Source organism: Pelecanus crispus, chromosome 8 (assembly GCF_030463565.1).
Source record: "Pelecanus crispus isolate bPelCri1 chromosome 8, bPelCri1.pri, whole genome shotgun sequence".
Lineage (NCBI taxonomy): Eukaryota > Metazoa > Chordata > Aves > Pelecaniformes > Pelecanidae > Pelecanus > Pelecanus crispus.
In genome coordinates, this window is record NC_134650.1 from 25,615,725 (window position 1) to 25,642,714 (window position 26,990).

At 41.7% G+C, this 26,990-nt stretch overlaps 2 protein-coding genes across 5 annotated transcripts in view; both read left to right on the forward strand.

The window, feature by feature from the left end:
- RSPRY1 (ring finger and SPRY domain containing 1) overlaps positions 1–26,990 on the forward strand; it is a 281,438-nt gene that overhangs the window by 243,698 nt on the left and 10,750 nt on the right. The gene's annotated exons all lie outside the window — the stretch shown is intronic.
- NUTF2 (nuclear transport factor 2) lies at positions 32–26,839 on the forward strand. 2 transcript variants are annotated; one of them, XM_075715493.1, is made up of 5 exons: positions 32–60; positions 11,023–11,147; positions 14,097–14,168; positions 18,227–18,325; positions 26,312–26,839. In XM_075715493.1, the coding sequence occupies exons 2-5, from the start codon at positions 11,049–11,051 to the stop codon at positions 26,423–26,425; spliced, it is 384 nt and encodes a 127-aa protein (XP_075571608.1). In that variant the 5' UTR covers positions 32–60; positions 11,023–11,048; the 3' UTR covers positions 26,426–26,839. The 2 variants fall into 2 exon arrangements, with proteins under 2 accessions (XP_075571608.1, XP_075571607.1); XM_075715492.1 differs by lacking the exon at positions 32–60 and adding an exon at positions 3,662–3,752.

Below are 26,990 nucleotides of genomic sequence, written 5' to 3' on the forward strand. Positions count from 1 at the left end.
AGAGGCTGAGGGGGTTCGCGCCGCGCACGGTGCCGCCGCCGCCATAGTGGGAGCCGCAGGGTGAGTGTGGGGGGCGGGGCGGCGGCGGGCCCGCGGCGGGAGTGGGCCCGGCCGCCCGCGGGCCGGCACATGGCGCCGCCCCACGCCGCGCTTGCCGGCCCCGGCCCCGGCCCCGGCCCCGTGGTCTGGGCTCAGCCCCGCCGCGGGGCGCTGCCGGCAGCTGCGGGCCGGGCTGGGCGGGAGCCGGCGGCCGGAGCCGCCCTGACCTTCCCCATCTTCGAGGCGCCGTCAGCGCCGTCCCCGAGGGGAGGCGGCCGGGGCCCGGCGCCCGCTCTTGCCGGCTGGGGGAGCGAGCTGCTGCCGCCGGGGCTGGCGGCGCCGGGCGCCGCTCGGCGGGGCCCCGCGTGTGGGCGGGCGGGTGGGTGGTGGTGGGCTGAGGGGGGTGGAAGGCCCCCGGCCCAGCTCCTCCGGCCGGCTGCGCAGAGTGAGGGGCCTCCGCCGGGGTGAGCCCGGGCCGCAGGCTGAGGGAGCAGATCCCTCCGGCGGGTGGCCGGTGAGTAACGGGGAGGTGAGCGCTGCTCGTCAGCCTCGCAGGAGCACTAGTGTACCCAGCCTGCGGCAGCAAGCGACTCTTCCCAGGAGTGCTGTCCCTGCTCAGACGTGCTCCACGCTTTGCCGTCGTGATGGTCTGAGGCACCGGAGCTGCTTCTCGGCACCGAGCCCGGTGCCCCGCGGTGCTTCTGCCTTGCCTTGCGATGGCTTGGAGGGAGGAACGGTAGAGAGGATGAACCCTCAGAGCTGCAAAGAGATGATTTTTGTCGTGTGAAAGGTCTACTTGAGTATGCTTTCTGCTTCGAGTATTTTTGATGTTCTTACTGTATTGCTGTCCTGCCAGAAGATTGTGTGAGGACTGAAGTTAACCTGACGTGGTTGAGTCACATTGTCACGTAGAAAACGAAAGGTTCACGCTTCCTTGGAGTAAAACTAGCAAAAGTGTATGTGCTCCGTGATCTGCTGTAGCCACCTAGTTTTTTTCCTTCGAGTTGCCAGTTTCCGGTGTGATTCTACAAGAGATTATTTTTTTTTCTTCCACCTCTATAGCCGTTGTCACTTTTTAGCTTTAAAAATAATCAAAACCTGCAAAACTTTACAGTAGCAAGAAGTGTATGTTGCATTTTGTTAATACGAGAGAGCTTTCTGAAGTCACTAAGTCCCAAAGATGCTGTTCTTGCAATTCAGATTTAACTCTCTGTCTAAGGCAGGCTGCAATGCTTTAACTGTTCATTCTCATTTGAAGTCCATCACTTCCAGCGTAAATGTGTATTTTAGAGTTGGATTTGTGGCATATACATTGTGTTGCTGTCGAATGGGAGCAAAGCCCAGGTAAATGCCTGAAGAGGAATAGGAACTGGTTGCAGAACTGTTGCTTGAAAGAAATCTGATTGCTGAATCAGCCACCTTCGCAAGTTGGTACTTTCTTGATTTCTCTTTTTCTGGGAGGAGTTGTGTTCAGGCAATGCTTTCTATGTTTGTGTGTGGTGATTTTACGTTTTCTTTTAGCAGCAACAGAAAAGACACTTCACATATCTGCACAGAAGTAGAGAAATTACTGTATATAATATTATTGGTGAAAAACATAATTAATTTAAAGTACAATGACATTTTGGCTTACTTTAGGACTATTTACCTATTTTCCAGCTGGGGTCCTAATTATTATTTCATGTTCCTCCCTCAAAGATTGCAAGTTGTTCGATAGATAATTTTAAATATATTTGTTTTAACATCTGTGTCTGTTCAGTTCTCTAGAAAAATGCAAATGGTAACAACTTTCTGCAGTTCTCTCTGCTGGGGTTTCTTTTGTCTCTGGCATTAATAATAGGATTGTCTGGTTAGTGGTACTGTTGAGTATGTTCTGTGTAAGAATTGCGATATATACTAATAACTGGTAACACTTGTAACCATGATTTCTTTCAGTTGTTTTAAAACTCCTAAATATTGGGGCATCACAGGCAGTTTTGACATTCATATTTGTACCTGACCAGTTTGCGTGCTTACATACCATGTTCTGGAAGCAGGGCTATTGTGTGTTGCAGGGGAGGAAAAAAAGGAAGCAAAGCAGGACAAGAAACATGGTTTTGGAAGTGTAAGATGTTTATGTAGACACCATACAAAATGTTTCAGTGACTTTTTTTAGGTGTATTTTGGAAATTTGGAAAATCTTCAAAGATTGGAGACCAGTCATTTGCAGGTGAGGTATAACAAGCCTTGCTTACACACATGAAAATCTTGTGGATCATAAAGCACATTGGAGAAAATTTTCCATACTTTGAATGCTGCCAATCAATAATAGAGGAATGCTGTGGCTAAACCTAAGACTATGGGATAATATAATGCAAAATAGCAATGTTGTCTAGGTCCTTTTCTGTTTATCACTGCACCGTGTGACTACCTTCGTGCTATCTAATTCAGGGCTGTTATTTACACAACTATCTACTTTTAACAAACCTACAATAGTGATTGTTTTCAAATGTGCCAAACTTCAGACGTGAACCACAAGAAAAGTTGCAAGGGTTAAACTACAGTTTTTGATAGAAGTTCTATTCAGAATAAAAATTAATACTGAATATTATTTTGCTGCTAAGTTCATGAACAAACCTGGTTAATTTTTAAGCAATGATTTGATAGAGAGAAAAGGGTTATACCTGTAGTATGACATCTTTGCTTCTGTAACTTTAAAATCAGTTCCTAATTTTCTCTTAACCTGAAACAGCTGTCATGATAGAGATGGATAGATAGAAATATCTTCTATTCTGCTGTTTCTTGGAGATTAAATGTTATGTTACTGGGCCTATAAGGTAAAGAAAAATGTGGTGCAGGAGTTCCCCCCTACAGTCCCCTGTTGCTTCCTCTGTTACTTTAAAACTGAGCAGCCTTGGGTTCATCCTGGGGAAGAGAGATGTGACTTTGGCCATGTAAACTTGAATTCAGTTTTTGGATTGCAGCAAGAATACTGTGTAAAAAAAAATGCCAGATGTGTAGCGTTGTGGCATTATGTCTTCCTATCCAATTATATGTAATATATTATATGTCTACATATTTGAAAATCCTCTCTTCTGACTGTTTGTAGCTCTATTGGGTTGTCAGGTTGCAGATAGGATGAGCATCAAGCTGTAGGCACATTGAAAGCTTTTCCAGAGCCCTCCCCATGTGTTTTATTTTACTAGTGGCCTTTTACTTGCTGGCATCTGTAACCAAAAAAAAAAAAACCCAAAAACCTTCAGGTTGGCATAATTCCTGCATGAATTTGTTTTAATGAAGTTGGAGTAGAGGACTAAAAAAACTGAGAAGGGGAAAGTCAATTTATTTTCCATATTTTTCAGAAGGAAACAGTTTGCGCCTTGTCACTCTTCCCCTTTCTCCCTTTCCATCCTTCCACTGTTCACATATCTAGACTTAATTATCTGAAAGCATATTTAGAATAATGTAATTTCTTGCACAGCGGAGCCCATAGCAATTACTAGGTGAAGGTCTGTGTTGAAATCAATAATTTTCTGGTTTGCCTGGAGCAGTAATTTTCAGATCATTAACCTCAATGGATCAGTCAGCTACTGTGGAGATGATAGCGAAGATACCTAAAAGAAACACTTCTTTCTTTCAGCCTCTGAATGCATGAGTTGGCTCCTCAACTGGAAATTTCATAGGTTTTCAAACGGAGAAAGACTAACCACTAAATTGGACTTTCTCAGAAAGAGGTACAGTGTGTTTAAGATGAATGAATGATGATGTAGTTCCAGTATTTCATCATCCCTGTGTTAACATGCATTCCGCCTGCATTTAGAGAAGGCTTGAGTGGGGCTTAATCCTAGCCTCCAATATCTATCAGACCATTATCAGAAAAATTGAGCCAGTCTTTTCACCGGGGTACTTGGTGGGAGCACAGGAGACAAGGGAATTGTTCCAATAAATTGGAACAGAAAGGATTCTTGTTGGACACAGGAGAGCTGCCCTCTGCATGAGGAGGGTCAAGCATTGGAACAGGTTGCCTACAGAGGTTATTTAGTCTCCAGCATCAGAGCTTTGGGGGATCAAAGTGGATAAAGGCATGGGCAGCCTGGTCTGATCTCCTAGCTGACCCTGCTTTGAGCTGAAGGAGGTCCCTTACAACCTGAATTAGTCTGATAATTTGCGTAGTTTCTTCTGTTTAGAGTGTATGCCTTTTCTAACGGAAGATGATCAAGTGATTCTTGGTGTAGTTGAATAGATGATCTGTTTGAGAGAAGATTAACTGGTCCTGTGATGCTGGTTCCATTGTGTTCCTAGAAAGTGTGCACAGGAGATGCTCCTATCTTTGCAAGTTTTAGTGGCAATAGAAAAGAGGTTGAAGGAAAAATAGTCTAAAAACTGTTTGCTGCTTTACTTTTTCTTTTTTTACTGCAGCCAAAAGACCGCTCACTCTTTTTAATCTGAGCGATTAAAAAATACATGCATGGTAGAAATTGCATGAGTAACAGGAACTGAAACAACTGAGAGCTCTTTTGTCATCTTATTTACTGTTAATCAGTAGTGAAGGGTGCAGCAACTGATGGTCTAAATCATGTTTACCATGGATTCACATGTACCCCTGGACCAATAGCACCAATTCAAAGGGAGCATTGGTGCTTGTAACACTGATTTTCAAATATTCCAAAACACAAGCTTGAATTCAATCTTAAGAGAATTTAACTTTGGTGCAGTGATGTGTAGGGCTGGCTTTAATATCCAGGGAGCATGTTTTTTTTTTTTATGGTCTGATTACTTGTGGAATAAGTGTGGTCATAACTGGAGATTAGATGGCAATCTTTTTCTCCAATAGCATGTTAGAATGCATTGGTTTGAAGTTTTTCCTCTTTAAATTCAGTGTTTTCTTTCCTGATGTTCCGCAGATCAGAAAGTCTTTACTGAGCTTATTTGCCTGTGATGGTTGTTCATTAATTCTTCAAATGCAGCTTGCTTTTTAAATGTGGCAATCTCTGGGAGACCACCTTTGTTTTCTTTAGGAATTTACATTATACTTTACTACTGTTCATACAAGTTTTTGTTGACATTTTCAGAAAATGTAGGATTTTTATAGAACTGCAGGTCTGCCACACTAGAATTCAAAAAGCCTCAAATTTTTTTAATTGATAGCAGTAAGCTTACATATGTCCAGCTCTGATAATGCAGTAAATGCAGCTGGTGGTTGAAACAATTATTTGGTCTTTCTCCATACTGCAGAGATGTGCAGATAGCCCAAATGCTCAAATATCACTGGTGCTTACACGTTTCAAGAAAAGCTGTCTGTTTATTTTCTGTTGGCAGGAGACTCTTTCTACTTTTTCCAAGTAAAAAGGTGGCTTTTCCTCAAGTTAGACCTCTGAGTAGCTCTGGTGATGCCGCTTGAGCAGAAAGATGGACTTTGTGCTGCAGCATGCTGACAGAGAATTGTCTCCAGGTGGTTTCGTTGTCTCTTGTTTGTTGAAGGAAGCAATTGGGAAGACTTTTCCTCCAGACCATTTTACAGAAATGGGTCTTTTAAGGACTGTGTACCCCTTAGGAGCTATGGGCAGTCTTGGTGTGTTCGTGGTGATCTCTCATGCCCAGAATTAAGGCACAGAAGGAAGAGGGATGAGTGTAGATAGGAACGTCTGACAGGCAATGGGAAAGATTCTGTGTTTCTGGATTTTGTGGACAGAAAATCTGTTGCCTGAGGCCAGTGTAACCCTAATCTAATTCAAGGTCACTCATGGCCCATGTGAAGGCTCCTTTCTCTTCCAGTCCTCCTCTGTCTCGTACCTTTCTTTCCTCCTTGCTGCTACTACTGTTTGGGTCACGCAGCTTCACATCATATTGGTGCCATCTGCCACTTGCCAAAGCAGATGAGGGGGACCTTAATTCAAGCAGTTGTCTCCCTCCTGGACCAGCATGGCTGGTGGCACAGGGCACAGTAAGCTGGAGGAGCCTGTGGGGACGGAAGGAGAGAGGCTTCAGGATGTAGTGTAGCATTGGACAATTTGGCAGGGTTGAGCAGCAACAGAAGCACTGGGCAGTATAGACCGTGTGGGCTGGGCTGCCGGGATTGTGGGGCCCTGTGGAAGCCCTGTTGGTGGGGGGGGGGTGGGGGTGGGGGGTGTCTGTGACTGCATGTAGGAAAGCCTGGTGTTGTGGGGAACTGGGAAGTTCTGCATGGTTTAGGGTATGAATTCCCTCTCCTGTGCTGCGGGATGCTGAATACAGGAGCTTCGCTGTGTGTTCAGGGATGCTGTGTACCCCAAAGTGTTGTGCAGCAGTGGCAGTGCCAGGATGAGGGATGAACATAAGATGAGGGTACTGGAGATACCATGGAACTGTGTAGGATGAGAGCTGTAGGAAGTGTGGTGAGAGATGTGCAGAGGGCCAGAGTTTATACTTGAGGATGTGTCAGTGTGTGGCCTGGCAAAGGGATTGGAAAATTTGATCTGTATGTCACTGAGGAAAAGTCCCCTGTGGAGCAGCAATCCCATTTCTGCAGTGTCAGCATATACCTGTTGAAGAGAGTTGCTGGCAGCTGAAGCTTTTGTGCACTGTATTGGGTTTCAGCTTGAGCACTGACTGCTGGGTGGTATTTGAGGTGGGGATATGTTCTCTAATATGAGTGGATTCCAAGAAACTGAGTAATGTGAGTTAAAGTATTACACTCCATGTTGGTAGCTCAGCTTTTCTGCTGTGCTTCTATGAAGAAGCTGTTAATCAAATGGGCTGTGATGTTCTTAAGTGGATGTGATGAGGTAGGTTTGGTTTGAAGTGACAAAGGAAAGAAAATTAATTAGCTTAAAGAAACTGTCTCCCTTTCCATGGGGCATTAAGGTGGAATATCCAATAATACACTTACACAGTGGTAACTTTCAGGAGGTGCCTTTAAAAGGACAGGTGTGCCACATTTTACATGCTTTCTAGCTTATTGAAACTTCTTTTATCTGGCTTAATATTAACTGAATATTCTTGCCTCTGTAACCAAACTTGGAGCGAACTACAGATAGATTTGGCTGGATGGCTCTGAGGCACAGATGTGTTGTAGTGTTTGACAACATCAGAACATGCGCATTCTTCCTAGCTTTGGAATAGATCTTAAAAGCCTTTTATATTACATTTATCTCATTAAAACAGACTGATAAATGTATCAATACAATCTTAAATGGATTGTATCTCATTAAAAGGGACTGGGCTTGGTGACACACAAGATCATTCCTATCTTGTTCTTTCTTTAGGTACATTTCTAAGCTTCTTACGTCTTTGACAGGCAGAAAACATAAGACAGCATGGAGGAAAAGGTGACAATCGGAAAAGAAAAAAAACCTTTCCAGAGAGAGTGAGAATGTTCAGCAAAACTATATATGAATGGCACAGGAAAAAGAGCAAGGTTGTAACAACAAAAAAAAATTAATCAAGGATCATTAATTTCAGCAGCACTTTTTTTAGTTGGGTTCTCACTTCTGGCAAAATCAACATTATAACTGGTCATATTTATACTGTTCTTTAGAATTATTTAATGCTATTTTACCTGCCAAAATACCAGTACATTTTTTAGAAGGAGATAGCAAGCTAGCATACTGATTTTTAGTTTTAGAAACCATAATACTAGTTTCTGTATTTAAAATACAAATTATTTAATTTCTTGCAGCCTCAAAGGCTTTCTCACAGTTTCAGGATTGAACAGAAGGCATCTGGTGCTTGAGTGAGGCTGTTGTGCCTGGAGGAGTTGAAAGCCTCTGGGTCTATAAACGAGGTGCAGTGCTAACATACATCTTGATCTTGGGTTCATATGATGGTACAGTGGGCTGTTAAGGGTGAATACACATTGTGTGTGTGTGAAATTTAATTTAGCAATAGCTAATTTACTTGAGCTTCAGGAGAATAAGCTGGTGGGCTTTTTGCTGTTCACTGCTTCATGTCAGTGGTAGATATGCGGTTGTTGAACATTGATACTGTCAACTAGATTTGCACTTGAATGTTTAGGAAGGGTATCTGATAGTGATGTGAGTTCATGGGTTGAAGTTGAAGCTGTGGCAATCCATAAAAAGGGAACAGAAGTGACTTTCACTTGGACTGGTTGTTGGCTCCACCACAATCATCCCAAGGTACACACATCTAGGTACCTGCAAGTCTGGAATGGAAACAGCAGACTTCAAAACTAAATACTAGTTTTTCTGGTTTTCCAAACAAGACATGAGAGTCATCCCTAACAGGGTGGGCATCACTCAGTAAAGTTTCCAGGAAGTTGGTGTGATGGTCTTAGGTAGTTTTCTTTCAACATAAAAACCTTTAATACAGGCTGAAGTTCTTTGATTTCTACACCTGCTCCAGGTTAGGCTGGTATGTGGCAATTAAGGATATGCAATCAATACAACTTTTTCTCTTGTAAAGAAGTAGGTTTAAGTTGTTCAGGGTTGTGCGTGTGTTTTGTTTTTTAAACCTGCTGTACTTGGATGGATTTTTAATTTGTGAACTGTTTTCCCAGAGGAGTGACCACACTGGGTAAAACTTCTTCAGACTGAATCACGTATTGCAAGAATTAGTGGAGCACATCTGATAGTGACCGATGCCAGATTGTAGAGCTTTTTGGAGCAGTTCAAATATTAGTTATGTGGCAACAAGTCTTTGAAGTTTTAGTCTACGTCAGTGTGTAGGGTTACTGAGTTTGATGTTGACTGTATTGCCTAGGTGGTTGATATTGAAATAAAGATGTTTAAAAATAGGATAGGTATGTTTCTGTCTTAAGTTCATTGTTGACCTTGTAGAATCATAGAATTGTTTAAGTTGGAAAAGACCTTTAAGATCATCCAGTCCAACCATTAACCCAACACTACCAAGTCCACACTAAACCAATCAAGGGTAGACTAGACTAAACCATGTCCCAAAGTGCCACGTCTACCTGTTTTTTGAACACTTCCAGGGATGGTGACTCCACCACCTCTCTGGGCAGCCTGTTCCAATGCTTGACTACTCTTTCTGTGAAGAAATTTTTCCTAATATCCAATCTAAACCTCCCCTGGTGCAGCTTGGGGCCATTTCCTCTTGTCCTATCACTAGCTACTTGGGAGAAGAGACCAACACCCAGCTCACACAACCTCCTTTCAGGTAGTTGTAGAGAGCGATAAGGCCTCCCCTCAGCTTCCTCTTCTCCAGACTAAACAACCCCAGTTCCCAGAGCTGCTCTTCATAAGACCTGTGCTCTAAAATACATTTAATATATTTCATAATACATTTAATTTAATTTCATAATGTATTTAATACATAAAATGCATTTCTACGCTGCACTTGAACTAGCATGCAGCCAGCATCAGTTGGATGTCAAAAATCACAGAGTCTGTGGTATGCTTTTGTGGTGCATTGTCACAACCCAAGCTCCTCCTGCTGAACCTCTGCCCTTCTCACAGGCTACAAAACATCCCTTTCTTAGCAGGGAGAACCACCTTGCCAGCTCTATGCTGTCACATTCTCTGCTCCACAGATGTCAGCCATTTTCTCCCTCAAGTAGTCTGGGTGTCTAAGCTCTAGCAGTTGTTCTTGGTTTGTATTTTACTTTGGTAGTTGAATTTACCACCCTGAAAACTTGTATGCTATGTCCTGTTATGCCATTGATCTAATAAGATATTTGCTCTTTCTGTAAGTCTGGCCAAATTTGTGTAACCTTAAAACCTCTGGCCTAGGGTTTGAACCCATTTCAGTTCCCATTTGTATGAGTAAAGCTCAAACAGCTAAAGGCCTAAAATATGAAAATATCTTTCTTGCCTGACTGCATAGAAGGCTAGGCCTGGTAATACTAGCTGTGGAGATCTTAGGAATATGGTTTTTGCTTCTCTTAGGAATTTGTCAAATCTTAAACAGGTGTGTGAGTAATTGACATCTAAAGGAAGCCAAAATAACTGTCATGTCCTGTGTCCTAAAACAGAATTTCATGCCTTTCCAGACTCACAGTGCAATACAGACCTGTAGCTCATGGGTTCCTGGTCAGGGATTGCAAAGAGAGACTAGTGGCTGACAGATCTTGATGTTTAGCAAGTATTGTTTAGTTTGCTTGAAGTAAACTCAGATCTTAAAATGTAATGTAGTGGGGTTTGAGCACAGCACTGTGGTGTTTTGAATTCTAGCACAATTCTTCAGTCTTTCAGAGACATATCGGAAAAAATGAATTTGCTTTCTTGAGAAATTTAATGGTAAAGCAGTCATCTGTACTGATCGTGCATGCTAGTTTCTAGACTGGGTCTGTCTCTACTGCTGCACGTGCTGTATGTTTAATCCCTCTAAAATAGAGGGACAGAAGTGTGGGATGCCTCTGAGCTTCCAGTACCTTCACTGGGAACTGCAGATTCTCACCACTGTGAAAAATCATGGTTTGTATCTTGAAATTACTACAGGTTCAAAGATAAATGTAGAGTGTACTTCAGCCTTAGTGACAGGATAGAAGAGGTAAGTAAGCTTGTGTTAAGCAAAGAACTAGTGAATTAACTCCTGTTGGGTACAATTGAAAGGATGCTCTTCCTTAGAATGGCCTGTGGATGGTGAAATACCTGAGGAACTGAATAGGTAAATCAGTTGGTGTAAGCCACTTGCAGACAATCCATATTAACAAGTCTGTTGTTTATAGTAAATGAGATCAAGTCAAAATAGCAAGCGCTTCCAACTTTTTCAGGTGGTGTAATTTTTTAAATCAGTGAATATAAGGTGGTAACACTTACTCATTTTTGTTCTTGTTCTCCACTTTTGTACGTGAGTTGTGACCTTACACTGAAATAGTGCTAGAAATCAGCAAACACCATAATAAGAAATTAAACCATTTGGTATCCAAGATTTTTACTTCACAAAAGTCTAGGATACAGAGGTGAGATTTGTGCTATTTATTCCAAAGAAAAATTCTGGCCAGCTGAGGGAATCTGTGTTTACTGATGCTTAATACTCAAGTCAAGTGCGATGCTTATTTATGTGATTGTTTGTTCTGATGAATTTTTTTTGTTGTTTGCTTTACAGTCACTGGCTTTAGGTGAGGATTCAGAATGGGAGACAAGCCTATCTGGGAGCAGATTGGGTCCAGCTTTGTACAGCATTACTACCAGCTTTTTGATGCAGACAGGACTCAGTTAGGAGCAATATATGTAAGTACCTACCTACACAAAGGGGGTTGGGGCTCTCTCCCATTATTTGTCTAGGTTTCTCTGGTTTTGATGTGTGGGAATACACAGGGTGGGATAATGGGTTTTATCCTGACTCCAGAATGTCAGACAGTGCAATACACTTACTCAACTTTTATTCATTGTGTTTCTTTTACATTTCACTTCTACTTTGAGCTTTGTCTGCCTTATCTATAGGCAGTCAAACTCAGAAAACCCCCAGTTGGCTGCAGACAGTGGCTTGTAGCGGAGGGGGCTGGTGGTGATCCTGTGATGAAATTCTCTGTAAAAGCAAATATGCTAGCCTTAGTTTGCCATTAATTTCCTGGCGTGGATTTGCTTGGATCCTTCTTGAAGTGGGGTGTGATTTAAGGCCTACTCTGTGTTTAGCAGTTCTTGCAGGTGTTTCTTGGATCTCATGCTGTATTAATCCTCAGAACATTAAAATAGATTTAAAATTTTGAATACAGTTTAAGTATTTAGACTCTGTTAAATTTAAACTCAGTTTAAATTTCTTCAAAGATTAGGTTTTAATTTTTGCTCCTTATTTGGGGCAAAATATATCTGGTTTCCAGAATTAAAGACTATCTAACAAACCCAAGGAACATCAGTTTTTACTTTTGGGGAAAGACTTCTCCAGAACATGCAAAGTGCTCCGCGTGTGGAGTTGTTTACTGGTGGTGAGGAATGCTGCTGGGTGGCTGAGGCATTTCAGCAAGACACTCAAGTCTTACAAGTCTTCTAGCAGCATATCCTGTTATTCTGACCTGTTTTTCATCTGCTGGATGAATTGTGTGAAGCTTCACCAAGCTCTTGAGGATTGAAACTGTTGCATTAACATCATCTGACACCCCTCCTTACACCTCAGCAGTATCAGTCGGCACTGATAGCATTTGCTCTTTGGACTGTTGTGTATTTGCTATCTGCTAGACTGTTGCCTTATTTTCACCAAGAAGCTGTGTTCAGAGAGCCTGTAAGGCAAGAAAAACAAGTAGCCTGTGTTCAGTCCACAGATCTAAATACTTCACAGTTAGCAGTTTCTGCCATGTTATTACCAAAACATGTTCAGTCCTCAGAAGACTGGTTATAAGTACAGGCTAATTTAAATTCCTGGAAACATGACCTTCCATACAATGAACTTGGGGGCTCTTTCCACCCTTAGGGTCTTTCTGCCTTTCATCAGTCAATGGAGAAACCTATGCAAATGCAGTCAGCAGAGCTGTTATACAGGTCACTGATGTGTAATTGTTTTGTGGAGTTTCTAAGCTATGGAGGATGGGACCCTGTTTTGCGTGGCTAAAATGCACCAAGGTCACCACTTGTCTAAATTAGAGGAGGTTTTGCAGAAATGCACTTTCACTGATGAGCTTTTTACCTTCTGAGACCCTGTGGGAGTGAACAAATTTTATAGCATGCAGGAGCGCAGCAGGGAGCTCTTGGATTTGTTTTGCATTCCCGTATTGCTACTTCCATGGCAAGGTTCAGTTTTCTCCTTTAGTGGTGTAATCCAGGTCAATTGAGGTTTTGTCACCTATTCCAGGTAGGTATCTGAGCCAGTCACTTCTGCTATGAATTGCTTGAGTTATGTGAGTTGGAGCACTATGTCAAAGACTTGTTTTGCAGTTATTCCCCTGCAGTTTTTTAGCAAGAAAGTGCTGTAGCTACTTCTTTGCTCTGCTTTGGGTGTGTGCTACTTATAATGAAATATTTTGTTATTTTTATGCCGTTTTCTCATCTGTAGGGCTTTTGGGATAGAGGAGGGGATGCTTTTTGTTCTTGAAGCAGTTGCTCCCAGACTGTTGATACAGCAAGTGACTGGGGAGGTAACGTAGCAGAGAGTCAGGTGGACACTAATTAGGTGCAGTGTGAAGTTGTAGTGTGTTTCAGGAAAAGCTTATTTCCCTCACCAATGTAATCTATGTCCTTTGCTACTCTTTGAAACATCAGGAGGGTCCTGCACTACTGTGTGCTCACCTGCTGATTGCTGTTGGGTCCCCTCTGCTTTTGTGGCTTTCCATATTTGAAGGCTGTAATTTGAATGCTCGAGAGGATAGCCTCATTCTCTCGTGCCATCACCCAGCTTCTCAAGTAATGAACACGGGGGATTGATATCATGTAAGATGCAAGTGGTGTTGGCCAGATGACTTGCTGTGTGACTTTAGATTACACAATCTAAATTAAGTCTATTTTCTCCTAAAAGGGACATGTCTAAACTCAAGAGGATGCTGTAATCAGGGGCTCTTCATACTGCTTTTGGTTGCATCTGTGACCCTGAAATGCTTCATGCTGTTGCTCCTGGTGCACTTTTGTTCTTTTGGCTCTTGCTGCACTGTATAGTTCCTTCGGATGATATGTGAAGGAACAGAAGCTTTTTTAGAGTGGTTGTGACTGTTGTGCAGGTTCAGCAGAACACACCCTCCCTCATATACTGGAAGTGCTTGTAGGCTGAAGCACCTCAATCACTTCATGCCATGCAGGGCAGTCTGTTAGAAGGCCTTTAGAGGCACATCCTGTTTTTCTGAACGCAAGATACGCAAGTCAGTACCTGATGGGGGGACACCAAACCAAAACTGGTGGTGCAACTCATTTTGTCAGATTTCTTCATATATTTTTGTCTCTCTACATGCTTGACTTTGTGTCCATAGGATTATTTTTTTGGTATCCTTTAGATTTTCTGCTGAAAGCTAACTTTGATCCAAAGGCAGGAACTTTTTTTGCTGGTAGAATCGTGATAATAAAATTTAATTTAATTAATTTCTAGTTGATTATTCCAGACTTTTTCAGTTACTCTTTGTTGTTTCTTTCCATTTCCCTTTGAGGTAGTTTCCAAATAGCTGGATTCTAAGGATATATGCTAAGTAAACAAAGTCTCTTCCCAGGATTGCCTAAGGGTTACCTAAGCAGGTTGATGAATTTTTTTCTTTTCCCCCCCAGATTGATGCATCATGCCTTACATGGGAAGGACAGCAGTTCCAGGGCAAAGCAGCTATTGTTGAAAAACTCTCTGTAAGTCTATAATCCTTACTGAATGTTTTGGGAAACAGTTCTGAAGGCTATGAATTAATTGCTTCTGAAGATTTGAGTTAGACTTCAGCAGTTTAAAACTCTTGAATACAGGACTTGCACTTCCAACTTCTGGTCTTCAAAAAAATGTTACTTGTAATTTAATTCTACGTAGTGGGGTGTTCCATTGGTGGCTCTAATAGTGGAATGTTAATTGATTCTGTTAGTTTGCAAGGTTATTTTGTGACTGTACTTGCATTTGATATTATTGATTTATTTTTTAAAAAGTATAGTTCATAAGCTGATCCTGTGACCCAGAGGAGCGAAAGGTGTTTTTTCGTTCTTTTAAAGCATGCCAAAGAAGTAGCAATAGCAAATGTGTTATTTGGATCTGCCTATGATAGAGGCTAAACATGTTATTGCAAGGAACAATTTGTTTTCTGATACATAAATGCAAATAAATTCTGTGGTGGAGAACCTGACTTATCCTCAATGCAGCATTTGTCAGGTGTTCAGATATAAGCAGTTTGGGACTTTGAAACCAGTGTTGTTTCTTCATCAAGTGAGAGGTAAAGCATTTCTTACTGTATAGAGACTAAAACTCTCTCTCCATGTTCATTTAGTTAAACTTGGAGAGATTTTACCTTTTGGGTAAATCCATGCTTCTGTTATAAAACTGGGTGTACTTATAAGCTGTTGTGAAGCTTGAAAGTTTGTTTCTCTTGCAAGATATGTGAAGGGCATGTTTTAGGTCCCTGGACGTTCTGCTCAGAGCATGGTATATAAGGCAGATATACCATTTTTATTACACATTGAGAATAAAAATCTTTAACTTTGATGCTTGTTTTGTACAGCTAGTGCTCCTGTGTTTTGGAATCACTGCTTTCATCCAAGACGTCTTTAACTGTGAAGGCTGAGGTTTGCCCTTGGATCTGTGTTTTAGGTGCCTGCATTGCCTTTGAGAAGGCCACTTACCTCAGAATAGCACAGCTTGCAACTGCTTGCTTCTAGATGGGGGGAGATACTCAAGCTTCAGAGTTGCTTGTTTGTGTACTCAGTGTTCTTTAGACTTCTGGGCTAGCAGCCATTTAGATACCCAACCAGCTAAGCATTTGCTTGGCCACAGTGTCTCGGACTGCTGCCTTGGATCTGGCCCAGTGCAGATCGGCCCATTTCCCACCAGAGCATTACTCATCTTTACCTTCCCTGTCTGTGGTGCCAGTTAGACTTTCTGGATTCATGTGCCTGCTGCACAGTCTTGCTTGGTGCATGAAGGCATGCTACTATGCCTCAGGGAAAGTTTTTGTGGCTTGTATCCATCTGCTTAAGGAAGAAATGCAGTAAAATTATTCCGTGCCCTTCCACTGCCATGGCTTGTTATGGGGCTGTTTCAATTTACCGTGACTCTTTCAGCACACGCCTGTGAGTGCTGAGCTACTTGAGGTTTGTTTTGCTGTTTCAACTTAATGTGCTCACCTACTCTGTGCTTCTGGAGCTTCTTAATCAGTTGAGCAGATCACTGGAAGTTTGACACTGGAATTTGTTTGCACTTCTGCAGTCTTGTGTTCTTCAGTGCCTGACTGATTAATCAGTGTAAGTGCCAAGGGGCAGGATTTTCTTTTACAGCAAGTTGTGCTGTGTAACAGCAACACTATGGCACCTTTTCAACCTGCTCAGTCAGATGATGCTAATGCAGTAGGGCAACGTTGTAAAGACACTGCTTTGCTAGCCCTGGTGTACCTGTACCTTGTCACAGAGTGGGAGTTGACACTTGTTCCTTCTGTCTTAATTGGTGCTGGACTTAGGTGCTGTTTCAAATAGAGTGCCTGTCCTAATCCGGGGGTAGCCTAATGTACATGGAGCATTTGAGATAGTCATGTAGTTCTGTGAACCTCCTGCACCAAGGAGGAAGCTGGGACAGGTAGCTTTGTTGCCAGGAGTGAGTTTAAGCTACTCGACTTTATTTTTGCAGAATTTCTCTTACCTGACTTCAAGGAGGATTCCATGGTTTTGGTAGTGAAAGCCCAGACAAGATTTAGTGTCAGAGGACACTAGAAGTCTTGGTTGTTGTGTGGCTTCTCACTTGTTAGTTGCTTTTATGGTACTCTTCATATCAAGAAATGCTTCTCTCCAGTACAGATGGTTGTCCATTAGCAACCATCCTTTTGAGGTAGCTTCACTCTGTCATAAAAATCGGTGAACTTTCCTATTGGATGACCCTACTCTTTACAGTGGGATTTACCCTACTGCATCACATGAGTAAGCAGCTCACTTGGCTGGCCAGCCATTGGGGTCCTTTTCTCTGAAGGACGCAATCCAGTACTTGAAACAGGCACCACCTTACCCAGCCTTGTCTTTGGTTCCTTGCCACCATTTTGCAGGGCTCTTGACTCTGAAGCCTATCCTTCCTCCCTGTTGTTTTCTCCCCAGTCTCATCTCTCATTGGCATCTTGTCACACTGGAAGGTGGGCTCTGGATACAGCCCTTGATCTCTGGCTTTTCAAGACACTTTTCTTGCAGGACTTGTTCGACAACAAGCTGTTGTGCTAAGGTGGGACCAAGTTTCATAGCACTCTTCTTGTCAAAGGAAGGGTGTGCAATGTCCCAACCTATGCTTGTGCAGGCACATTCAAGTTTGGGATAGTGACCCTGGAAAATAGTCTGCTGGTAGTTCAGAAAAGACTGCTCTGGCTTTTTTTTTTTTTTTTTTTTTTGTTACTAAATGTCTATTCCATATTACAAACCAATGGCTCACTTTGCAGTTCATAGTAGGTTCAGATTGTTCTTCTAGCCAAGAGGAAACACTGCAGGCTTTATTACAGAGTGTTCTTGAATAGTGTCCCTCTGTGATTAGAGGGCTGCTCCGTACACTTCCTTTGCTTCCCCAGGTACTGATCCTTCCACAGTTTCTGTGTTTTCTATTATCCAAGGATTTAACTTCCTGGTATTCTTCCTGAAACCTTATGCTTGTCAGGGGCAAGTCTGTACTTCACATCCTTGACAACAGGACTTGGGTCTCCTAGTCTTGTACCTAGGCCTTCTAGGAAGTCTTTCAGGCTCCTTCCACTAGAGTGAAATGCAGAACTTGTCAAAGTACATACTTGTGTCTACCTCAACCTGTTAACAAATCAGGGAAATGTAGCAAAGGCATCAAAGTACAACCTGAGCGTGCTGCTGTCTTGTGCTGTGCATGGACTCTGGGTATCAGCCATGTGGTCACCCAGAGCTCCATCCGCGCTGAACTGCCACTTCTAAAGCGTTTAGCATTAATGCAGTTTTTGATAGAACAGCGCCAAAATTGTGTTTGTGTGACAGGACTCTGAGATCCCCTAGGTATTTGATGTTCACCACTTGGAGTCTTCCATGGTTGGAATGTGAATGTGGTCTAAGTTGAGAGGAATTATTCCCCAATGTCTGGTGTTCCTTGCACACTTAACTCCAGACATAGTTGCATCTGCTACATGAGCATGGCAAGCTTTTTTTTCTTTACAATATGTGTGCTCTTTATCTCCACCACCGCCTCCTTCCCCCTGCTCCTGCTTGGTATATGGCAAAGATGGTGCCTGTTGCATTGTTGGTTCAGGTGCTGTTATGAAGGAAAGAAAAAAGAGGAAAGGTGGATATGTGGATTTCAAGTTCTGAACACTCGTTCTTGGTCAACCACCCTTCCTTTGTATTCAAAGCCATTTTAACAAAGAAGCAAATTTGGAGTTGTCTGGTAAACAGTCTTTTAACACTGTTCAGAGTAGAGAAGCTTTGTGCTTGTATCACATGAACCTTCACCTTGTAGATGAACTGAAGCTCTTCAGGCAGTGTAATTAGACTAGGAAAAGGTACTGCTTAAGGTATATGGTGACATATTATTTTGTGTCTTGGTGCTCAAAAAACACAGCTGTTAGGATCAACCCAGCCTGAGTAGCATCGAGTTGCAAAAACTCTCCAGGCAGTGCTACTAAAATAGTCTAACACTTCATAATGTTGGATTTGCTCAATCTTTGTTTTTGTAAGTTAAATAATGCAATGACTGTACATTTTCTTCTTTTGCTTTCTTTTCATTGCAGAGCCTCCCTTTCCAAAAAATACAACACAGTATCACAGCACAAGACCACCAACCTACACCTGACAGCTGTATACTCAGTATGGTAGTGGGACAGCTTAAGGTAAACTCTTTCCATTGCAGGTTAACAAATGCTTATGTCTTAGATTTTTGCAGGATTCTAAATCATCTGATTTCTGGAAACATTAAAATGCTCTCTTGGATGGGGAAGGAACACTGGTAAGCTTGCATTGGGCTGTCATTCTTCTACTGTCAAGACTGTCAAGAAACTGCTCATCCCTTCAGATAACTAGCACTAGGTAAACCACCTGTAATGTGACAGTCGTATGTTTCTGCCAGGCAAAGTACCATGGTTTTTACTGCGCATATAAATATCGTATGGGCTCTAGAAGCATTAATATTTCCCTTACCCTGATGCAGTAAGGTTTCAGTGTCCTCTGCATTTAAAAGCATCGTTACAGTGTTCGTGGGCAACATAAGCACATCTAGTTTAATGTGCTCTTTGATGTAATGTATGCCTCAAGCTGTGATTTAGCAGACGTTTTTTGTTAGCTGACAACCCTTCAGTAAGACTGTGCTTTTTCTTTGCTGTCACAGGACACAAGAATACAGTTCTGGTGTTAATACAGTCCATTACCTCTGTAATCAAAACTGGTTCAGCAATGGGAGTGTTGCCTCCGAGATCAAACGTTTGTTGTTGAAACACCTTCTTCTTGGGTAGAAATCAGATTATTTTTCAGGCTGTAATATGATTACATTGCTGTTTACATTATACTACTGAATTGCATAAACTTACCCAGTTTCCTGTTGTTTTGAGGAAATGTTGGATCTAAATATACCAGGGCCACAGACTTGTAAGCTAATTACACTACTTATCAATAAAATAAGTTGTCCTGGAATCTGCAAAAACTACCCTATACGTAAAGTTAGCTGTAGGCAGAACTTGCTCATGGTAGGCAGTGTTTGTTTAAAAAGTGTGACATTTCATAGCAATAGTTAAAATTATCAGAGTTAGTTTTGTCAGGGTTTGGTCCAGCCATGCTGTCAAGACAGGACTCTAAAGCCATCCAGTCTTTAGAGTTACTTGAACCCACTTTCTTTTAAAATGGCTGTTTAGGTTTTCTTTTCCTGTTAACTCTGAATGGCACCTCTGGTATCAAAACATTCAAACTTTCACTGACTGCACTGTTAACTAAGCAAACATAGGACTGAAAGTTTGAATCTGCTTGCTTAGCTATTCTCCTTAATTGTTTTGGGCTGGGCAGTTGAGAAGAGCAGTTCCCAGTGTATTGCATCCACTTCGAAGCCTAACATAGATAGCTTTGGCTCTCATTAAAGTTGCTCCTGCTTCATAGCTGCAAGCTAGATTCCAGCTTTCTTCTTGCTCGATCCCACCTGCACACACTCTGAGGAAAGACAGCCACACGTGGCCATGGAAAGCACTGAACTGCAGGACAGGTATGAAGTCAGACATACTGATCTCATCTGTCTCATTCTTGGTTGTGCACAAAACTCAATGATGTGACCAAGACTTTTTGACTCAATGTCTTGGGCCACTCACATCTGCACCTAGTTTTGCATGGTCATGTTTTTAAGGTTTTGCATAATTATTAAGCAGATCACAGCATGTAACAGTGATTGTGTTGAATCCTGTGGCAAGATACCAAGTTCTTGAAGATTCTGTAAAGCTTTTGGGTTTTCTCATCCCTTAGTATGGTGGTTAGAGTTGTACATGCAGTCCAGGAGCTTTCTATAAATATCATGGCTTGGAGTAGTATTTCTTACTGTGCTGGTTTTATCCATTTTACTATTTATTTTACTTTTTTTTTATATTTTCAGCTTGCTGAAATTATTCAGAATAATTCAAGGATCACGTGATAGTGCATCTAGGTACTTGGAAAGAACATATTGGATTAAAGTATGCCTATTGTCATGATGAAATCCAACTTGTTTGTGAATTTTTAGGAGAGGCAGCATTTTTCCACTCTTCACGTGGATGTGTCTCCAATCTCAGCTTTAAAAAGCACATTTTAATGCCTGGGAAATGCCGTTCCTCATTGAGGAAGCGCCCAGAAAGTCAGAGCCAACTTAGAACTTCTTGCTTCTGCCTTGTGTGATACTTATACAGGCAGACAAATGAAATTATCAGTAACAGTCTGCAGCATGACATACAGTAAGCATTTCTGCCAGTACACAAACCTGGTTGCCATACGTAGAGAATACTTCTTCTTGTGCTAATACATAGGTGTTGAGATGCATTAAAATGGCTGTCAGTGCTGTTTGCAATACAGTACAGTAACTGAGAACTACTGGGTTCAGTTAGTGCATTTTAACAAGCGGCTCAGTTGAACGGGGTGCACTTTAACACGCAAACATGGAGCACCATATTTAGTTTTATTTAAAGGTTGCCTTCTTAATGGTGTGGCTGTTCCGCACAGCGTGCATCTGTTGGTCTTGAAGACTGTAGAGAAATTTGCACAAGGAAGGGGACTTTCAAGACCATCAGTAGCAGGGTTTGAAGGGAAAAGCCATGCTTCCTGCTTACTATTCAGTTACCCTTTCAATGGGACTGTGAAGCCAAATTCTTCAAAGCCCAGTACAATTAGTGCATATGCCTTTGAATCCTCTGTGGTTTTTCAAAACTTGCATTGTTTTATGTAATGAAGGAGCATGCATAATGCTTTTAGCAGAGTAATCCAAGAAAATAATAATGCTAAAATGCCTGTAACATGCCCTTTGTAAGAAGTCATTCTGGGCATGATATTTAAATGGATTTTCTGAGGCCTTAGTTGCTTGAATTGCTAGTTCCAAAAGTTCAGTGGAAACTCGTTCTTAAGTGAGCTGGGCACATCTTGTATTTCTTCCTTAAACTGTTATGTTTTGATCTTGTTTGATTTTAGGGGAAAAAAACCCAAACCAAAACAGAAAAACCTTCTAACTCTCCCTGCATATACTGTGGGGTAAACTTGCTACCAAATTGTCACAAAGCCTCAGCTCTCCTAACTGTACAAGAATAGTTCTGGAGAAATAATGGGGGTCAAGGACTATTACTGTCAAACTCTGTATTTCCTGTACCAGAGTATTATGCCTTAAGTAAACATGCAGATTTGGGTTGTTTTAAGCCTTTGGCCTCCTGTGCTGGAGGAGGATTTAACTGGGGTCAGTTGAAATCATTACTGCCCTGTGACAAGGTCAAGATGTGTATCTGCCTCTGTGCTGTTCCAGTCTACAGCCCAGCATGGTAATACCAATATGAACTGTAAATAAAAAAATAGCAACATCTTTTGCAGCAGAATAATTATCTGCACTGAGAGGACTGGACACAACAGCTTCTTCAAGATGATGTCAGAGAGTAATAGAGCATCTAAGTAGGGTGAATGTCACTAGCGAGGATCTAACTTGCTGGCAGAAGCAAGTTGCTTTAATTGAAAAGCATATTTTCAAGTAAACATATGAAAGAACCTTTTAAATGGATGTTGAGATAGGTAGCAATGGTTTTTTTATCCTTTTGTAGAGGTATAATAAATATACCCCCATTTATTCTAATTCTATTACCATTTTTTATTGCTTATTCATTGTCTGGGTGCATGCTTGCTTGCTTCAACTAGGAAGAGTGAGGTCATCAGTTAAGCCTTTAGGAGTGAGTTTCCTTTGGAACACTTTGCCAGTGTTCATCTCAAATGTCACCCAGTATTTTCAGTGTGCTTTGCCTAGTAACATATTTCTCCTGTCATGCTCAGGCAGATGATGACCAGGTTCTAGGCTTCCACCAAACCTTTTTGTTGAAAAGTTTTCAAGGTGCCTGGGTGTGCACAAACGAAGTCTTCAGGCTAGCCCTGCACAACGTTTAATGCTCTGCCTTACCTCTCTTCCATGCAGTCCTCGCTGTCCTGGTTGAGTAAGGAGTGCTCTCTTCTCCCTCTTCTGTCACTTGAGCTCGGCTGAGAAGCATGGCTGTGTCTTGCACGTTCTCAGAGCAATGCGTCAGACCTGTGGCTCTCCTCCAGAGTGTGAATTTTGAAGTGATTGTTGCAGAATTAATTGTAAATAACTAATTGTTATGTAGTGTTTCCTAGGCTTAAAAGGGAAAGGAAACTTGCAATTAAAATCACTGGATGTTTTTGTAATGCATGCTGAATACTTAAGTTAAAGCCTGTTAAATGAGGCTTAACATCTGAAAGAACCTGCTATCTTAAGTAATTAGCCTTTCCTTTGAGATAAGGATAGCTGCAAGCCTGCAGTTCAATCAACAGTTGCTCTGGGCTGCTGGTGAAAGAGTAAAACTGTCTCTGACTAGACAAGAGGAGAAAAGTTGTTCAGCTGAACTTGCATTGCAAAGTAGTGTTGCATCTAATACTCTGACATGACCCATAGCTCTGTGAGCTGAGGACTTTATGCAGTTTTGAGCCTGCAGGTCAGAAGAGATGTAGAAAAACTGGAAGAGGTCAAAAATCTGCCAAGACTGCCAGTGTTTGAGAGCTTGTGGAGCTGGGAGAGGAGGTGGCTAAGGGCAGTCTGCCTGAAATGTAGGTGGAAAGTAGTTGAGTACTTCCAGCAACCTGAAAACAAACTGTTCTATGTGGTGCCAGACAGTGTAACAAGGGACAGTGGTTGCAAACCTAACTTGGGAGGTTCAAATTGGACACAAGGGAAAGATTTTCGTTGGAAGGCTGAAACCCTGCAAAATGGTGCCTGGAAACCTTGTGAAACTTCTGTTCTTGGAGGCTTGGAAGACTCTGCTAGACAAAGCTGTGGCTGATGCAGTGCTGCTGGTAGTGTGTGATCATGCTTAGCATGAGGCTGGACTGGAAACCAGAGGATCCTTCTGATCTGATTCTGTGACTTTTTTAACTTTTATTGTAATTCAGGGATGTCATGAAAGAATTTGAACTGCATAAAGGGAAGCTTTGTAGGAAAAATAAAGTCCCTGCCTTTCAAGCCTGAGTTCACATCTGGAATGCAAATTTTGAGTTGGACAGAGCTGGAGTGGAAAGTAAGGGTAAAGTTTCAGTGATGTTATCTAGCTGTGAAGAAGATCCAAAATAAAATGGGATAGGATTAGTCTACGCCTTCTAGAGCATCTCAAGTCACTCAACTGTGGGTCTTTGCTATATGTTCATAGGACATATTGAGAATTTTGGGAACAGACTATAAATTCATTCACCTTAAATAAAGTCTAGGATTTTCCTTGTTTTTAAAGTATATTGCTATTCTATGCTGTGAAGCCATAACATGAAAGGAATAAAGCAAGCAATAATGTGTGACTTCATTGTGGGAATTTGCTATATGTACAACAGCAAGTGTTTGGGGAAGAATTCCCTTAACATTTAATCTGTTTTCATGTGTCCAGTCCTGAATTGTGTAAGAAAGGAGGAAATTCTCCTCAAGCCAAAGCACTAAGAGCTGCAGTGCAGCTAGGCCTATCAGAAATTGAGGAAACCTACACTAAAACTAGTCTGCTGGCATCTTTTTTTTTTTTTTCCCCAGAGGTATATTTTTAAAGTGTACTCATGTCAGTAATGACATGCTCAAATTTAGTGTGAAAACTACTTAAGCAACTTGTAATATATGTGTCAGTGACCTAGGAGGAGGAGACCGTAGGGCAACTGAGAGTATACTAAGTGCTTATTAATAGTGTTGATTAGAAGTGGTTCAAACTGAAACAATTCTGCCTGGCTGATTTAAACTAAGCCATTAGAAAGGAGCTGACATGAATATGAATTCATTCCAACTTAGTCAAAAGGGATAGCATTAATAAGATGCTTTACAAAGTCATATGTCTAACTTTAATGTACAGCGCTCTGATACTACTCAGTTTTCTTAAAGATTTCTTTGTGTCCAGGAACCTACCAGCTATCGAGCAGTAGTGAGATTGTACCAGGATGTAAGTGTTACCTGATACCTAGGAAAAGCTAGAGAAGGCATAAACCCATGTGTTTCAGCACACAGGCCACCTCTTCGGCATGGATATGCAAGCATCTTTTCTGGGCAGATCTAATAATCATAATACTTCCCCTGAAATAATTAGCATGACTGCTGTCATATGTGCTAAGGAACTAGGTGGATGGCTGGTCTAATCCAGCATAATTGCTTGTGTTCACATTGTGCTGATTATTATGGAGCCTCTGCCTAATGCAAAAGGAGGCATGTATCAGCGTGACAAAAAGCTGCCCAGTTCATCAACCTGTTGAACAGTGACTTTATTGGCACTTGTCTTGCTTGAGGGTTTTTCTTTCATTTGTCTACTGAACACTTAGACTTGCTCATACTTCTGGCCTTACTTGTTGCATTCTTAATTTCTGGCTGTAGTAGTTTCCTCATTCACTTTGTCCTTCATGGTTTTATAGTAATTTGATATCTTGCCCATTCTCCCCACCCTGATTGCACTTTTGCAAGCTAGAGTGTCATACTCATTTTACTTTCTTCAGTAGGAAACTGTCCTGTAGCTGGCACATCTTTCTTGTCCTTGTCTGGCCTTTGCCTATTCTACCATTTTAATTTTTGTTAAATGATAAGAAGCGCACACAGGATTCGATATGTGGATGCTCTCTGTGCATTTATGTGGTTGCTTACTTACAGCTTCTGGTTCTCTGCTCCTTTCCTAACAACTGCTAACACTGTGCTTGCCTTGATAGCTGTTGAGCTCTGAGCTGGTTTCAAAACCAATAATTGTCCATCATGATTTCAGTATCACTTTCCTGAGAGGCCAGAGCTAATCTAGGGCTGGTTTTGGTTTTCTTCTGTGAATTAGCATACACTTGCTAAAACTGCACTTCATCTACACCATTTTATTTCCTAGGCAGTTGTCACTGTGAAATCCTTGCAGTGCTGTTGATTTGAGCGCTGCTTTTACATGTACTTGATCCTACCAGTGCTCTGGCAGATTTGCTGTTTTGTGATATAACTGATGTCCTTAGCAGGTTGCTCCTCAAAGCTGACTTGTTTCACAGTCAATTTATCACTCACATGAATATTACTTTTTAAGTAAAGATATTTTTGTTGTTTATTTTGTAGTCTGCTTTGCTCTTCAGCCTTTTCACTTGCTTTTCTTGATGGACAGCAGCAGAGCATTGAGAATAAACATTTAGCACTTTGACAGTCTGGTTCATGTGTTCCTCCGGCTGCTGCTTTTCAATGCTTTTTTTAATGCATTTCTCCCCTTTTCTGAAGCTGAATAGTTGTGTGCTGAAAGAATAGAGTGTAAAATCCTCCAAAAATGCTGAATTGATTACACTGTGGTCAGCATCAGAAGATTGTTTTGTGTGCTGTTCAGATTAAATCCTATTATGCGATTTCCAGCTGATTTGAGAATAATTTATGTTATTTTGAGGCTTTAATTCCTGCATGATATCTCTGAGGAGACTGGTAAACTTTAGGTGGGAGAACTAGTCTCCCTCTAATACTATTTTTCTGCTTTTGTAGTAATACAGTAAATGTAGTGCAGGCACTATAACCCACCTAGATGAATTGTCAAAGGCAGGAGTTGAGGGACTTCTGCAAAGATCCCTGTGCTTAGAACATCTTGTCACAGCTATAGCAGATACTTCACTCCCTTTGAGGTGTTTCTGGACAGTGGAAGTGGGAAGTATATGTAGCTGGCCAGCTGTATCTGCTCTGGGAAAGCTTTTAAAAGCTTAGATCATTACATAGGTCACTCAGACAATATTGCTGATACTGACTTCTACAGAAACTCCCTTCTGTCATCAATCCAAAGTACAGCAGCTACATACTAATTTTTAAACACCTTGTTTTATGCTTCGTTCCTGTGTAAGGCCCAAAGAAAATTTGTGATTCAACACTGAGGCAGGCATTCTCTTATCAGTGTTGTGAAGCTGCTGGAATGAGATGTCTTCCAGAAAACCCCAACTTCAGATGCCATTGCAGGATTTTTGTCATTGGGCCCTAGGTGTTGGTCTGCAAAGCACTTTGGAACAGAACCTCTGGTTGTATTAGTCTCTCTTGAGGTACTAGGCATCTTACAGCATGTGACATCACTGTTAACATTAGCTTTTAAGTTGTCTTATCATGAGTTTTGGAACACATTTCTCAAAAAAAGAGGTTTTTGAACTTTTTTCCTCTCTTTCTACAGGCTGATGAAGACCCTATCATGGGATTCCACCAGATATTTCTATTAAAGAACATCAACGATGCCTGGGTTTGCACCAATGACATGTTCAGGCTAGCATTGCACAACTTTGGCTGAGCTGGCAACCCCGAGGCACCCATGCTTCCCCCCCCCCCCGCCTCCTTCTCTCCTCTTACTGGTATTATTCACACTCACGGAACATTCCAAATATCATACACAAACCTGCAGCACTGCAGAGCGTGAGCAAGCAAGACCTGTGACCTGCCCTTTTGCTGAGTTTACATTGTCACTAGATGAGTTTCTTGTGCATGATGTTTGGAAGTTAGACTTAGCTGCATTTGACAAGAGAAATTTGTGTTGTACCAGCATGCCTCGGAAAGAATTTATAATGCAAAAGGTTGTTGTTTATGTACTGACAAGATGCTCTGTAACCCAAAGAAATGAAAGAACAGCAGCCTGTACAGCCCAGATATTGATTTGTTCAGATGTTTCAATGCTACATTACACAATAAAACCATGAGATTTTCTTAACAGTTTAAATTGTTTTAATGAGTTGGATATGGAGTATATGGTACCGCTTGCTTTGGATACCCTCTGTCTGCCTGGTGAGGAAATGTTTGCAAACCTAGAACCCTCAAGAGCACTTGATAGTTTTACCAATGAAGGCAGTTCAGGTATGCCC